Source organism: Sinocyclocheilus rhinocerous, unplaced genomic scaffold (genome assembly GCF_001515625.1).
Source record: "Sinocyclocheilus rhinocerous isolate Xijiao unplaced genomic scaffold, SAMN03320098_v1.1 scaffold568, whole genome shotgun sequence".
NCBI classification, from domain to species: Eukaryota; Metazoa; Chordata; class Actinopteri; order Cypriniformes; family Cyprinidae; genus Sinocyclocheilus; species Sinocyclocheilus rhinocerous.
The window spans coordinates 2,259,542-2,273,643 of NW_015652173.1; the positions used below are offsets into that span (position 1 = coordinate 2,259,542).

Here is a 14,102-nt window from a genome sequence, read left to right on the forward strand (position 1 = left end):
GTTTTCACTTCCGCAATCTTGCATGTAACTAAATTTAGACTCATCACTTCAAAACAATTGTAGCTTGTTGTATCTCATTTACTGTAAACTCACTGGGGTTTGGTATTCCTGACGGATTAAATAAATTTTAATCTAAAAAGCATTTCTGTTGCATTAAAGAGCTTGAAACAGATCTGTTGTAATATATCTTTTTAACAACCTTCTGAAGCAGTTCCTGGCAGTTTATTCAAAATTCATGTGGCTTCTTGGACCTCCATAACAAGCGCATTAAAATTCTCCATGACATAGTTCTCCCAGTCACCAGGAAAACGCTGTGCACCAATAAAACACACTGGAAAAAAATAAATAAAAAAATAAACGCTGTGCAGAGACATGGAGTACAGACACTCTTAATATTCAACAAAACATAACGAATAAGTGCATGAAAAATATAAGTTTTACAAAATAGACTGTTTGTATTTATTTGATATATGTGCAATATTTATATTTACTAGTATTTTTTATATTTAAAAACCAGGTCATCAGGTTTATATGTCAATGCATATAAAATCTTTTTTTTTTTTTTTTACTTTTCTTATTTGTATTTTGCATATATTAATTCACATTCAACAATATATATTAACAGTGTCTGTAATTTATATTAGTCACAATTATATAATATTTTATTGTACTTTCTATTTATTATCTTTGTATTCCAGGTTATCAGGTTGTTTAATATTTTATGCATTTATTAATATCTGTCTTCTTGTTTCTTACTAGAAGAGATTTCAACAATGCCAAAAAAGTGTTTTGATTTGTGCAATCAAACGTCAGAGATTTTGATTTGAACTTCAATATTTTTCTTCCAGTTTGCTCTAATGTCTTACAGTAGGTCAGCGATTGTCTTATTTTTTTAATTTTCATTTCTCATAAGTAATTCTGATGCATGTCTGAGAACTCACCTGAGTCTCCTGAGCTATGAACAGCGACTTATGAGCAATAAAATATTTTTTGAAGACAACATTGTGAAACTCATTCTGATCCGTATCCAAAATGCACCATTGAGAATGGATGCATCTATGTTTAGTGAGGAGGAATTTCAGCTATGAGACAAAGGCAGTAGCAGCAGAAGAGCAGAGGACTGAGGTCACATGATCCGACCACCAGAGACAGAAGCGCTTCAATGTGGAACCACTATAAAACCATGTTTGTTTTTATTCACTAGAGAAACCCTGGCAGGAGCTGATGCTGTATGCATGAACACAAGTGTGTGGCTTTACTTTGGGGTCAAATTTGCCCTCAAAAGTTAGCTAGGATTGACAGAACCTTTTTATTGTAACCATATATGTGTGTGAGTGTGTACAGTATGTGTCACTGTTGCTGGGGAGGCTGTTGCTCTAGTGTGATGACAGGATGGTATGACGGCTCTAATGTAAAGTGTCAATCATTTGGGAACACACAGCAGTTTTATCAGCAGCAGTCATATTTTTTTACTGTTAAATATGGCATGAAATCCTGCAGCGAGGGTCTTTATATTTATCTTGTTGGTATGCTTGTGCATTTGTTTGGCTACACACACATATACAAACATTCTCGCAGTCTACTGTTATCCCTTCAGGGCCATTTGGACTATGGAAAACAGAAGAACTACATAACAGTCAGAGTTTACGTATACAGTTACTATGTGTAGAGTAGCATACTGCTATTCTTACTATATACAGTGGGTACGGAAAGTATTCAGACCCCCTTAAATTGTGGTACTGTGGACAATATGCAATTGTGTGTAAAATAGAAAATACAATATCTGGATGACATCTATCTATCTATCTATCTATCTGTCTGTCTGTCTGTCTGTCTCTCTCTCTCTCTCTATCATAAGCTCATCATCATAATCATAAGCTCCAGTCAGTATGTAAATGAATATTTCAGGTTACAAGTGTAGCTTTACTGTCAGTATGTGCAGTGAGTAAAACAAACCGAAAATGCATTTACTGTAGTGAACTTACAATGGAAGTCTATGAGGCAAGCATTGTGGGTTTCTGTGATTTCATTGGCATGCCATTGATGCTATCGACACAGCATAACTGTTTAACCTGAAATAAGAGAAAATGGTATCAGTGATAAAAACAACATGAGCAAATGTGTGTGTGTGCACGCACGCGCGCATGTGTGTGAGAGAGAGAGTAGCTCTTTTACCATCTACAGTCAATGCTGGTGGGTCTGTCAGTGTGTCACTAACAGAATGTAAGGCCAGGTGGCAGGCCGTCGCTATTGTACGTTACTGGGTGGCCTCCAACTGACACGTTGCCAAAATGTGACTGGAGAGTCAAACGAGGGAGATTGTGGATGGATTATCTCTGTGTGAGCTGAAGAATGCAAATGGCCAGCTGCCCTTGAAAATGTAAACTTTGACTAACATTTGACCTTAAAGGCACAATATGTAATTTTCGCCGCTGGAGGGCACGTATTCAAAATAAACAAATAGACAAAGGCGTAGTTTGATGACGCCGTGACTGAGTGTGGAATCATGGGAGTTGTCGTCTTCATCCCCACAGCCGATGCAATCCGACGGGACTCGGGGCAGAAATCATGTTCATGGATGAGCTAATGATTTATTAACGTAGTAGTATGAAGCAGGGTGAGGCTGAAAGCCGTCGAAGCGAAACGCGGCCGCTGAACGAGCGCGACACATGGCTCGAAAGCAGTGGAGCTTTTATTATGCCACAGTCGACCGTTTCCACTCCTTCTGGTCGTGTGTATGTGGGGGAAAGCAGCGCTGTTTTATCATACTAGATACGTTTGAAAGTTCTGTTATTATGCTACTCTGTGCGGTCATCACCGGTCTATTAAAATGCACAACATATTAAAGCGTCTTTGGTGTTTCCATGTTTTCTACAAAACAAAACCGGAAATCGAGGGGTTATGACGTCATTGGCAGGTGACACAATGACACTATGGACACGCTCCGTGTCACTAGTTAAAATTGCTTATTTCTCTGGATTTAAACATTCTTCGAAAGATTTGGGACAATGTAAGTACACGAGTCAGCAAAATATATAACACTTTTCTAGTGGTTATTGGATATTTTAATACAAAAATCTTACATATTGTGCCTTTAAGACTCAATACAAGTAATCCAGTTACTGTGTTATTGTTATAACCTTGTGTAAAAGCCATTTTGGCATAAGAAAGATATTTACTATATAGCACTATCCCAGACTTGGTTACAAAGCAGGGCCTGGAACTTTTAAAAATTGAGGTTTTTTTTGTATATGTATGTATTGTATGTAAGTACATACATACTTACATACACACATACCAAATATATGCTTGAAAAAGGGAAAGCTATGTTACAATATTTTTAGCTTTATATAAAATTTAACCTAAATTTGCTGTTACTCAATAGGAGCTTGCAAATTTGGGACAAAATGTTGGTTTGTAGTGTACAATAGACATACTGTATATTGAAGGTAACAGGGTTGAAGGCTAGTCAACAGAAATATTGAGAAAATGGAATGAAATTACAGTATTTATTTGTCTTCCCACCAAATAATGTTAGTTGTTGGGTGTCACAGTTTTAACACAGCAGTATTATTTGTGTACTATTATAATATTTATTCATATTTTGAATTAGCATATATTTTTGTTTTCAGTTTTAAATTTTAGTAATTATGTTGTGCTTTTGTCATTTTCTTTAGTTTGTTTCTTAATACATTTTAAATTAAGTAATTGTTTTAGTAATTTTAGTACTTCAACTTATTTCATTTACTTATTTCATTTCTCATTTATAATTCAAGTTTAAGTTTTTTATCTAATATTTATATTTTATTTTATTTTGGCTGTATTTCAAATATTAAAACTAATAATAGTATAATAATAATCAAAACTTTTATTTTTAACAATAACAACACTGGGTAGCAGGGTTGCATTGCATAAAATAATGTAATATATTTAGCTTATTTTATGTAATATATTATTGGTCATTAAAATAAGTTTATAACTGAAAGACATTTTTACCATTAATTAAAACTTAAATTATGTTTTCGCATGCTAGGAATTGTTAGAAACAGCTGAGAAGGTCAAGACGTCTCTATTTGATGTTGTTAAAACTAGTTATTTTTTATGCTACAGTAATTGTATGTTAGATAATAGGGTATCAAACATGTCTAAGAGTTCTCACAATGTAAAAGATGGGATTTGTGGAGATAAAAAGTCATTAAACGTACTTCGTGCCACGTGTCATTGTTAGCAGCACAATGCCGTTCTCTTGACACAATGCAATCAAGTAGCATTTACGTCCATGTAATTATTAGACCACCCACACATACAACAGCCCTACAAACATCACAAAGTGTGGCACATTGTCAATTTCCTAGAGGCTGTGATTTTCTTTTGGGAAGAGACGCTGAAAATCATTCCTCTTTTGGTAGGCTTTGGTTGTAAAGTCCACACCCATATGGGGTGGCAATGTGCATTTCCTTTGAAGGCCAGCTAGAAGTTCCTCACAACTGACAGATAACAGACAACAGACAAATGGTCATTCGTCCATTATGACCAATGCTCGGCGTCTTATTTATAACGGCCCCAGGGATGCCATTCTCTCCCAGTGAATTGGCCACCTCTCTTTCCAACAATAGTCCACACTGTCCTCCAGAGACATAAATTATCTTCTAATATTAAATGCAACTGTCAGTGGACAGGCTGCATTGTGAGACCTGTTCCAATACTCCATCTTCACATGGGACGGCCCACCTTTCAGTGATGCAGGGTTATAATGTGTCCTAAAAAGGCTTGAGGTTCTGAAGCCCTTGTGACAAGGCTCCTATATAAATACAGGACAGGTGAACTGGCCGCTCACTCTCTTATTTTCTACCGCTCTTGAGGGAGCACGTTTTCCAGGCCTCTTGTGCAAGCTCTCCTGGGTGAGTCTACTTCAATGGATGGTTTATTTTAAACAGGTTGTTGGACTACAGCAGATAGTGTAGCGAAGCCTGACTTTTGGATATTTGGAATGTTAGTTCATTCAAATTTGAAAATTCTGAACCAAACCTGTATGACTTGGTGGATCAAAAATTGAGATATTTTGAAGAACTTTTTATCCATACACTACCGTTCAAACTTTGACCCTTGATCAACAAATCAGCATACTAGAATGATTTCTGAAGGATCAAGTGACACCAAAGACTGCTGAAAATTCAGCTTTGCCATCACAGGAATATATTAAATATAGAATATATTAAAATAGAAAAGTTATTTAATTTGTAATAATATTTTACAATATTAATGTTTTACTGTATTTTTGATCAAATAAATGCAGCCTGGTTGAGTATAAGAGACTTCTTTCAAAAATCTTAGTGACCCCAAACTTTTGAACAGTAGTGTATAATGAAAGTCAGTGACCTTCACTGAATCACTTCAAATCATAGTCCATAGAAGAAATAAAGTCATACAGGTTTGTAACAACGAGGGTGTTGTCCGAATTTCCATTTTTGAGTGAACTATCCTTTTAATAATGAATTACTTCATGAATTATTTGTTACATACAGTACACAGTGGACCAATGAAATGCTTATATTTTGCATTTTAAAACTACTTCAAATACAGAAGTAGCGCTATAAAAATAAAGCTTTTTATGCTCAACTCAAGATATCAAATAAATAATAAAATATGTATTATTAATAGCACACTGCAAGTCTGCCATAGGGAGGGTAGGTCTGCATAACTGAAGATGTCAGAAAAGCTCTTTTTAAGCACAGAAGATGAATAATTTACATTTAGCTTCAAGTGCTACATGAATTCAACAAGCAAAGACAAGTATTTAATAGGGATGAGAAAATCCTTCTGCTTTTAAATGGACATGTCATTTGTTTGCGCCCGTGCCATTTGTGTTCAAACACCAGCCGTCTAAGCAAACATGTGCGACGAGGAAGAGACCACCGCTCTGGTGTGCGACAATGGCTCAGGTCTGGTGAAGGCCGGCTTTGCCGGGGATGACGCTCCCAGGGCTGTGTTTCCCTCCATTGTGGGCCGACCCCGCCATCAGGTGAGATGACAACGTCTATTCACATCATCTGGGGCTTAGTCTTATTTTGATCCAGTCAGTAAAGCACCTCTTAAGTCACAGTACTTACATTTTGACCTTTGACCCGTAAAGGCTATACTCTGCTAGCATCAACCCTTGCTTCAAATGTTAATAAGCAAACATTAATTCTTGAAAAGGGGTGTACAGTAAGTGCTACAGTATGTAAATCAAATGTAGAATCGAAAGTCACCCTGAATGTGTGGATTGTGACTGAAAGCTTGCATTATGGTTCTTTAGGGTGTCATGGTCGGTATGGGTCAGAAAGACAGCTATGTAGGAGACGAGGCCCAGAGCAAGAGAGGCATCCTCACCCTCAAATACCCCATTGAGCATGGCATCATCACCAACTGGGATGATATGGAGAAGGTAGACCATACAGTTATTTACTTTTAAGGAGCAAATTGCGGTCACAAAATTCCATTGTCTATTGTCAGTAGTGTAGGGATCAATGGAGCACATTTCACATTGAAGTCAAACAAAATAACTTTCCGTTGGTCAACGAGGCAAATTCACATGAACAACTTGAACCCATTGCAAAATCTGTTGAAACCTTTCACCTTCACACAAAATTCCCAATCACTTTGATTCCAGTTGAAATGAATGGATTTCTATGGTGTTACAATTGTGCCAAAAAGCTCATTTTTTTGCTTTTCAAGTTATCACTCGATAAACGTTCTGCAACACCCAGATAAACAAATAGAATGTTTAGATTTTTTCAATGAGTTTTCTAAAATCTTTAGATGCATTTATGTTTTTTTTTTCTATAAACTTGAATGAATCTATATTGTACAATATTCAACATTTTAGAAAGATGGTGAGAAAACTCATTATTGAAAAATAAAAAACAGATATCCAGGTAAACAAATGAATGTGTAGATTTTTTTCAATAATGAGTTTTCTTAAAACTTTAGATGAATTTGTTTCTGATCTATAAACTTTAATGAATCTATAATCCTCAGGATTCATCTTAATTTTTTGACAAAATATTCAGAGTTTGAGGCTACATTTACACTAGTGCATTTTAAAAATAGTTTAAAAAAGCATAACTTTTGCTACGGTTTTAATCTTGTTTCTCAGAGTCTGAGGGTCCTTTAGGTGCTTTTTTGTAAATTCCAAGTGTGTTTTCATGTGTCTTAACTGAAGAGAGGATTGAGTTTGGCCACACCGCCATAAAGACTGGATTGGTGGAGTGTTGCAGCGATGTTTGTCCTTCTGTAGATTTCTCCTGTCTCCACATATGATCATGGAGCTCAACTAGAGTGACCATCAGGTTCTTGGTCACCAGTCTAGACAAGGCCCTTCTCCATTAATTGAGTCCTGGTTGTTTCAAACTTCTTCCATTAAGGGTAACAGAGACTACATGCTTCTGTGAACCTTCAATGAAGCAGAATTTTTTTCTGAACTATTCCACAGATGTGTGGCTTGACGCAAACCTGTTTCTGAGCTCTACAGGCAGTTCTTTTGACCTCAGGGCTTGGTTTTTGCTCTGATATGCATTATCAGCTGTTAGACCTTTTATTAAGACGTGTGTGCCTTTCCAAATCATACACATTCAATTGAATTTGCCACAGGTTAACTTTGCTTGAAGTGTAGTAATATCTACAAGCAAAATGAATGCTCCTGAGCTAAATTTCAACTGTCCCAGATACTTATGCAATGGAATCATTTTATTTTTTTATTTTTAATACATTTGCAAAGATGTTAAAAACCAGTTTTTTTGCTTGACAATTATGGTGTATGGAGTGTAGATTGTTGTGGAAAAAAGCTAATTTAAAGCAGCTTAACATAAGACAGCAACATAACAAAACGTGAAAAAATGAAGGGGTATGAATACTTTCGCAAGGCACTGTATGTATAGATAGATTCCCCATTTGAACAAAAAATTTTCTTTTTGTTTACCTGGATATCTGTAAAATGTTTTGCAGAACATTCACTGTGAGCATTAACATGGAGGACAACACAAATTTGAACCAAAACAAACAGAAACAGTAGACATTCGAGTCAACCATTTTTTGGCACAAACAGAAAGTTACAATTTTTGGAAACAGCCTTTACACAACAGAACAAGATGACATGGAGGATGACAGAACAAGACGACATAAAAAAAAAACATATACATCAACGTATATAAATTTATCTTACCAAGTACGCAATGAGTGTAGACATGGACCGCTGACCTTTTGACACAAATGCAATCCCATACATTTTGCTCGTGAAAATTTGCCAAACAACGGTAAATGTGACCAGTGTTTCTCTATATATAATGAAAATGCAATACTATTTTCTCAGATCTGGCATCACACCTTCTACAATGAGCTCCGTGTGGCTCCTGAGGAACATCCCGTCCTCCTGACTGAGGCTCCTCTGAATCCCAAGGCCAACAGGGAAAAGATGACCCAGGCAAGTCCTTTTGAAGACTTCAGAATCATGGCATTAATGTTATTATTTCCATAATATTAAAATATGTTGGTTTCTATCTGTATTTCAGATCATGTTTGAGACCTTCAATGTTCCGGCTATGTACGTTGCCATACAGGCTGTCCTCTCACTGTACGCCTCTGGCCGTACCACAGGTTAGCGTCTACGTTGACTATACAGTAGTTGCTCTAAACTGCGTCTATTGGTTTTTTTTCATGCTTTTATGATATGCTCCAGGTATTGTGCTGGATGCTGGTGATGGTGTGACCCACAATGTGCCTGTATATGAGGGTTACGCCCTTCCACATGCCATCATGAGACTGGATTTGGCCGGCAGAGACCTGACTGACTACCTGATGAAAATCCTGACTGAGAGAGGCTACTCGTTCGTCACAACTGGTAATTTACCTCACTCTCTGCAGCTTTCACATAAATTATACTGGTTATATTTTAATGCACCCACTTAATAGATAGTAAACTTTGTGTTAAATGTAAAATATTTATTAATTTGGACTATTTTATCCACTTTTTTCTTTCCGTAAAAATGGCCGCGGCCATTTGTAAATTCTATGGGTCTGGCTTCTGGTCTCATCCACGTCCAGCTATTTTTAGCTGTACAAAACAGTTCGTTTTGCTGCTTGATATTGAAAATTGGTGTGTCTTACCATATTATTTGAATGTATTCTTAATTATGAACACACTGGTTTATAATGCAAACAGTTTTACCGTTTACTGCACGTTGTTATTCATCTCGTTATTTTCCTATAGCGCCCAATGAACCGGAAGTCTTGCCCATAGGCTTACTTGCGCGTTGAAAAAAAAGGTGGTTAGTCTAGTACAGGGTTCCTCAAATCTGGCCCACAGATCCACTTTCCTGCAGAGTTTAGCTCTAACCCTAATCAAACACACCTGAGCAAGCTAATCAATGTCTTCAGGATCATTAGAAAATCACAGGTGGGTGACTTTGATCAGGGTTGGAGCTAAACTCAGCAGCGCATTGGCCCTCCAGGGCAAGATTTGAGGAACCCTGGTCTAGTAAGTGTTCTAGTTTCACCGTTTACGCTGTAATGAAATGTCCATTAGCTAAACAGCCCCACCTTTTGGGCAACGCTAGTATCTGCGTCAATGGTTAAAAGTGAATTGAACCAGCTGCTGTTTTTTAATAATTAAAAAGCATTTAATACCTTTCTAACTCGCTATTACAGCCGAGAGGGAGATTGTTCGTGACATTAAGGAGAAGTTGTGCTACGTGGCTCTTGATTTCGAGAATGAAATGGCCACCGCCGCCTCCTCCTCATCCCTGGAAAAGTCCTACGAGTTGCCCGACGGTCAGGTCATCACCATCGGCAACGAGAGGTTCCGCTGCCCCGAGACCCTCTTCCAGCCCTCTTTCATTGGTCAGTTTCTCATTTGTTCATTTCAATATATGTACATTATTCATCGCTTCCGCCTTGTACTCCTCGGTTCTGCTTTATTTCCCTAGTCCAATATTATTGGAATTTATATCACAATTAGAACGATTTCTGATGGGAACTTGTATAGGATTAAAATAGCCTATGTAGCATAACTTAGACTAAAATATTTTAGAACATGATTCTCTAAAGGGGGATGTTTCCTAAAAGATCAAATATCCCTGCAGTACTGTAAATCGATCAGAATGTAGAGATACAGGATTGTAAAACTCCTGTAGTTCTGCTGTGAATTTCAGCTGCCTACGAGGCAGGATAAAGATTATGTAATATCCAACTAAAAATCAAACGAGTAAAAAATAAATCATAATTATAAAATTATTTTTCAGGAGCAAATAGTTATTTTATTTTACTTTTTATTTTTACATGATTCTTATTTGATTAGATTTTTTTTTTTTTTAGATGATTCTTATTAGATTTGATTAGGATAAATATATCTTCCTATAAAAATCCAATTAATATTTATAAAATAATAAAAATAATTTAAAATAAAATAACTTAATAAAGATTAACAATTACATTTTTATTTTAATTATTATTTTATATAATTATTTTATTTTGGATTATCCTTTTATAATTGGATCTAAGTTATTTTGATAAATGTTCCTATCAGAATTCAATGATTATTTATAAAATAATAAAATTATTTTAAATACAAATAATTTAAGAGTAACGATTTTACTTCCTCGATTATTCCAGCAGGTAATAAATAATATATATAGATATAATGATAGACAAGCTTTGAATATCCCTTCATTATGCCTTGTTTTTTATCAGTTGTTCATGTAAGTTTCTAGCAATTTTGAAACGAGACCTACAATGAACCACTAAGCCCACACTCAAAATATATTCTCCCGTTTGAGCCATTGCCAAGCCTGCATTCCCATTGATGAAAAATTCATGTTATTAATAATTCTCAATCATTTGCACATCAGTCTATGCACAGCAACAGAATTAAACCCACCTTCCATGGGCACAGCGAAGCGGTCAAGTTTCCCACTGAGAAAAATTCAACCAACTGCATTTTTAGAGCTTTTTCATACATTACAGTGCACTTTTAGGAGAGGTGACACCGTGACAGATCACCTTTTGTCAGGAACTAATTAGGAGTGTTTCAGTATATGGCCAAAGGCTGAGGGGCTATTTATGGTGTACACGGTTCTTAGTCTTGACATTGTACATCAATCACTGTTTCCTTATCCAGTGGAGCTGATAGGACAATGGCTAACCAGCAGTTCTTCCCTTAATGAAATCAGCGCTATTATGTAATCGTGAATTAGCATGGTACTGCATATGTAATGTATTTAAATGGAAGTATGTTTCATGTATAGTCCCATTCATCATCTAAATGACATTGTCTTTAGGTATGGAGTCTGCTGGTATTCATGAGACCACTTACAACGGCATTATGAAGTGCGACATTGACATTCGGAAGGATCTGTACGCCAACAATGTACTGTCTGGCGGTACCACCATGTACCCTGGTATCGGTGACAGGATGCAGAAAGAGATCACAGCTTTGGCTCCCAGCACAATGAAGATCAAGGTACAGTTTTTTTTACATTAACATTTTATTTTATGTGTAGATTAATTTTATGTTTAATTGTCCAAAGTGAATATGCAGAACCAATGTATTTTTATTATATATATATATAGGACACAAAAAATAATTAAGTGATCATTAGTCTAGAAAATAATGAAGGAAAATAATGAATGAAAAATAAGTAATGTTTTAATAATAATAATAATAATTAATATGTATTAATATTTTATTATTGTTTATGCAAAGTTGTTTTGTGACTTAAATGATTTTATGACAGGTACAGATTATTATGTTTAAGTCTCCAATAACTAATATGCAGAACTGATGTTAAATTATTGTTACATTTCTAGATACAATAGTAAATTAATAACAATCAGACTGCAACAATTAAACAAAACTATAATACTACGCTCATTATGGATATTAAAAATAATAATAAGAAGAAAAATATTATTATTACAAATCACAAAGCAATAATACAAAGTGCATTATTAATATTTTAATAACAATGTATTATTATTATTATTATTATTATTAGTTGTAGTACTAGTAGTAGTTATAATTAAATATCCATAATGTATTTTCTGTATTATTGTAATTATGGATTATTTATATATTAACAGAATAATAATAACAATTAGTTATTATTATTATTATCAAAATATCCATAATGTATATTGCATTATTGTAATTATGGATTACTGATATTTTTATAATTATTATTACAAATATCAAATAATTATACCATGTGTATTATTATTATTATCATTATTATTATTATTATTATTATTATTATTATTATTATATTTACATTTACATTTAGTCATTTAGCAGACGCTTTTATCCAAAGTGACTTACAAATGAGGACAATGGAAGCAATAAAAATCAACAAAAGAGCAATGATATACAAGTGCTATAACAAGTCTCAGTTAGACCAGTATCGGTATCGGTGCATCCCTAATAATTATTGTTATCGATAATGGTGATGGTGATGACTAAAAATCATTCAATTTTCCTTTGTCCATTACAGATGATTGCCCCTCCTGAGCGTAAATACTCTGTCTGGATCGGCGGCTCCATCTTGGCTTCCCTGTCCACTTTCCAGCAGATGTGGATCAGCAAAGATGAGTATGAGGAGGCCGGACCCTCCATTGTCCACAGGAAGTGCTTCTAAATCCCTCCTCTTGCAGCTACTGGTAGCCAGTGCAAATTGATGAACAGAGGTGTGACGTGCCTTCTATTCGGCTCATTAAAAATTAATCTTGCTGCCGCGTTTTATTATTATTAAAATGTCCACAATGTATGTTGTTTTATTGTTTTGTCATTTGTAATGATTTGTTTGTTGTTGATAATAATAATAAAATTAATGATAATGATAATGATAATGATAATGATGATAATTATTAGGGATGCACCGATACCACTTTTTCCAGTACTCGCCCGATACCGATACTTTTATTTTTGGTACTTGCCGATACCGACGGCGGCTCCATCTTGGCTTCCCTGTCCACTTTCCAGCAGATGTGGATCAGCAAAGATGAGTATGAGGAGGCCGGACCCTCCATTGTCCACAGGAAGTGCTTCTAAATCCCTCCTCTTTCATTCTCCTCTGTCCTGGACTCTCCTTCTAGCCTTTGCACCATGTCACGTCTTGTGTTTGTACTGCGGACGTTTGTTTCAAGTTCCCTTGTACAAGGATTCACGTCTACAGCCACAATGAATTGTTCAATAAATAAATTTACATATTTTCAATAAATTTCTCTTTGCATTTATAAGCACTTGCTTAGACACAAATTGACAATACGTTCTTCAGCTTTCAGGTTTGAGATCATTCTTCAGCAAGGCCACCGGATGGCAGACTGCTGCTGTGATATTAGCATGAAACACGCTTGAGATCATTGTACTAACTTGCTTAAGAATTTATGCTAAATAACTTGCGTCAAACCTGCTTATAACCACATTATAATGTAATTTGATCATTCGAACCAAAACGCCCATTGAATCTAACAATAATGCAGATTTGATCCTGCCCTTTAAGGGTTTTACTGTGATCATCAATAGCCCTAAATATATGATGACTATAAGAAAACAGGTCAGTTTAATGTAGGCCAGATGCACAGCTGATACTTTCTGGCTGAGCAACAGAATAGTACACTGTGTCTCACAGCTGAAACCCACCAATCTAGGGCAAAAATATTGGAGGTAAAGAATACTATTGCAGTAGCATCTATTATTGAATCTGTGTGAAAACCGTTTGTTTTAAAACTTTGTTTAAATACTCTTCAAATCCCTCTAGAAGCATCCTGTTACATATTATTCATCTGTAGTCTGCTTTTGAGACAAAAAATCCAGAAATTAAGCATAAAATGTTTAAAACGCTGCCTCCTTAAAGGAATATTTTACCCATAAATGACAATCTGATGAAAATGTATTCATCCTCAGGCCTTCCAAGCTGTAGATGAGTTTGTTTCTTCATCAGAACAGATTTGGAGAAATTTAGCATTACATCACTTGCTCACCAATGAATCCTCTGCAGTGAATGGGTGCCGTCAGAATGAGAGTTTAAACAGCTGATAAAAAAATCACAATAATCCACAAGTGATCCACACGA

General features: G+C 35.5%; 1 protein-coding gene across 3 annotated transcripts; it reads left to right on the plus strand.

Moving 5' to 3' along the window:
- Positions 1 to 4,818: 4,818 nt before the first annotated feature.
- LOC107714084 (actin, alpha cardiac muscle 1-like) lies at positions 4,819 to 13,214 on the plus strand. Of its 3 annotated transcripts, none has more exons than XM_016519791.1 (10): positions 4,819 to 4,901; positions 5,880 to 6,022; positions 6,299 to 6,427; positions 8,351 to 8,461; positions 8,550 to 8,634; positions 8,717 to 8,878; positions 9,685 to 9,876; positions 11,313 to 11,494; positions 12,522 to 12,636; positions 13,050 to 13,214. In XM_016519791.1, exons 2-10 carry the CDS (start codon positions 5,894 to 5,896, stop codon positions 13,076 to 13,078), a joined length of 1,134 nt encoding a protein of 377 aa, XP_016375277.1. In that variant the 5' UTR covers positions 4,819 to 4,901; positions 5,880 to 5,893; the 3' UTR covers positions 13,079 to 13,214. The 3 variants fall into 3 exon arrangements, with proteins under 3 accessions (XP_016375277.1, XP_016375278.1, XP_016375276.1); XM_016519792.1 differs by having other exon boundaries at positions 12,522 to 12,599; positions 13,013 to 13,214; XM_016519790.1 differs by lacking the exon at positions 13,050 to 13,214 and having other exon boundaries at positions 12,522 to 12,671.
- The last annotated feature ends 888 nt before the right edge of the window (positions 13,215 to 14,102 follow it).

Bases quoted from the DNA above. Each gene is read 5' to 3' on its own strand.
- LOC107714084 (XM_016519791.1), top strand. From the start codon at position 5,894: ATGTGCGACGAGGAAGAGACCACCGCTCTGGTGTGCGACAATGGCTCA. The intron at 8,879-9,684 runs GTAATTTACCTC...TCGCTATTACAG, and splicing joins CTACTCGTTCGTCACAACTG to CCGAGAGGGAGATTGTTCGT. The intron at 12,637-13,049 runs CCTCCATTGTCC...AGGAGGCCGGAC, and splicing joins TGAGTATGAGGAGGCCGGAC to CCTCCATTGTCCACAGGAAG.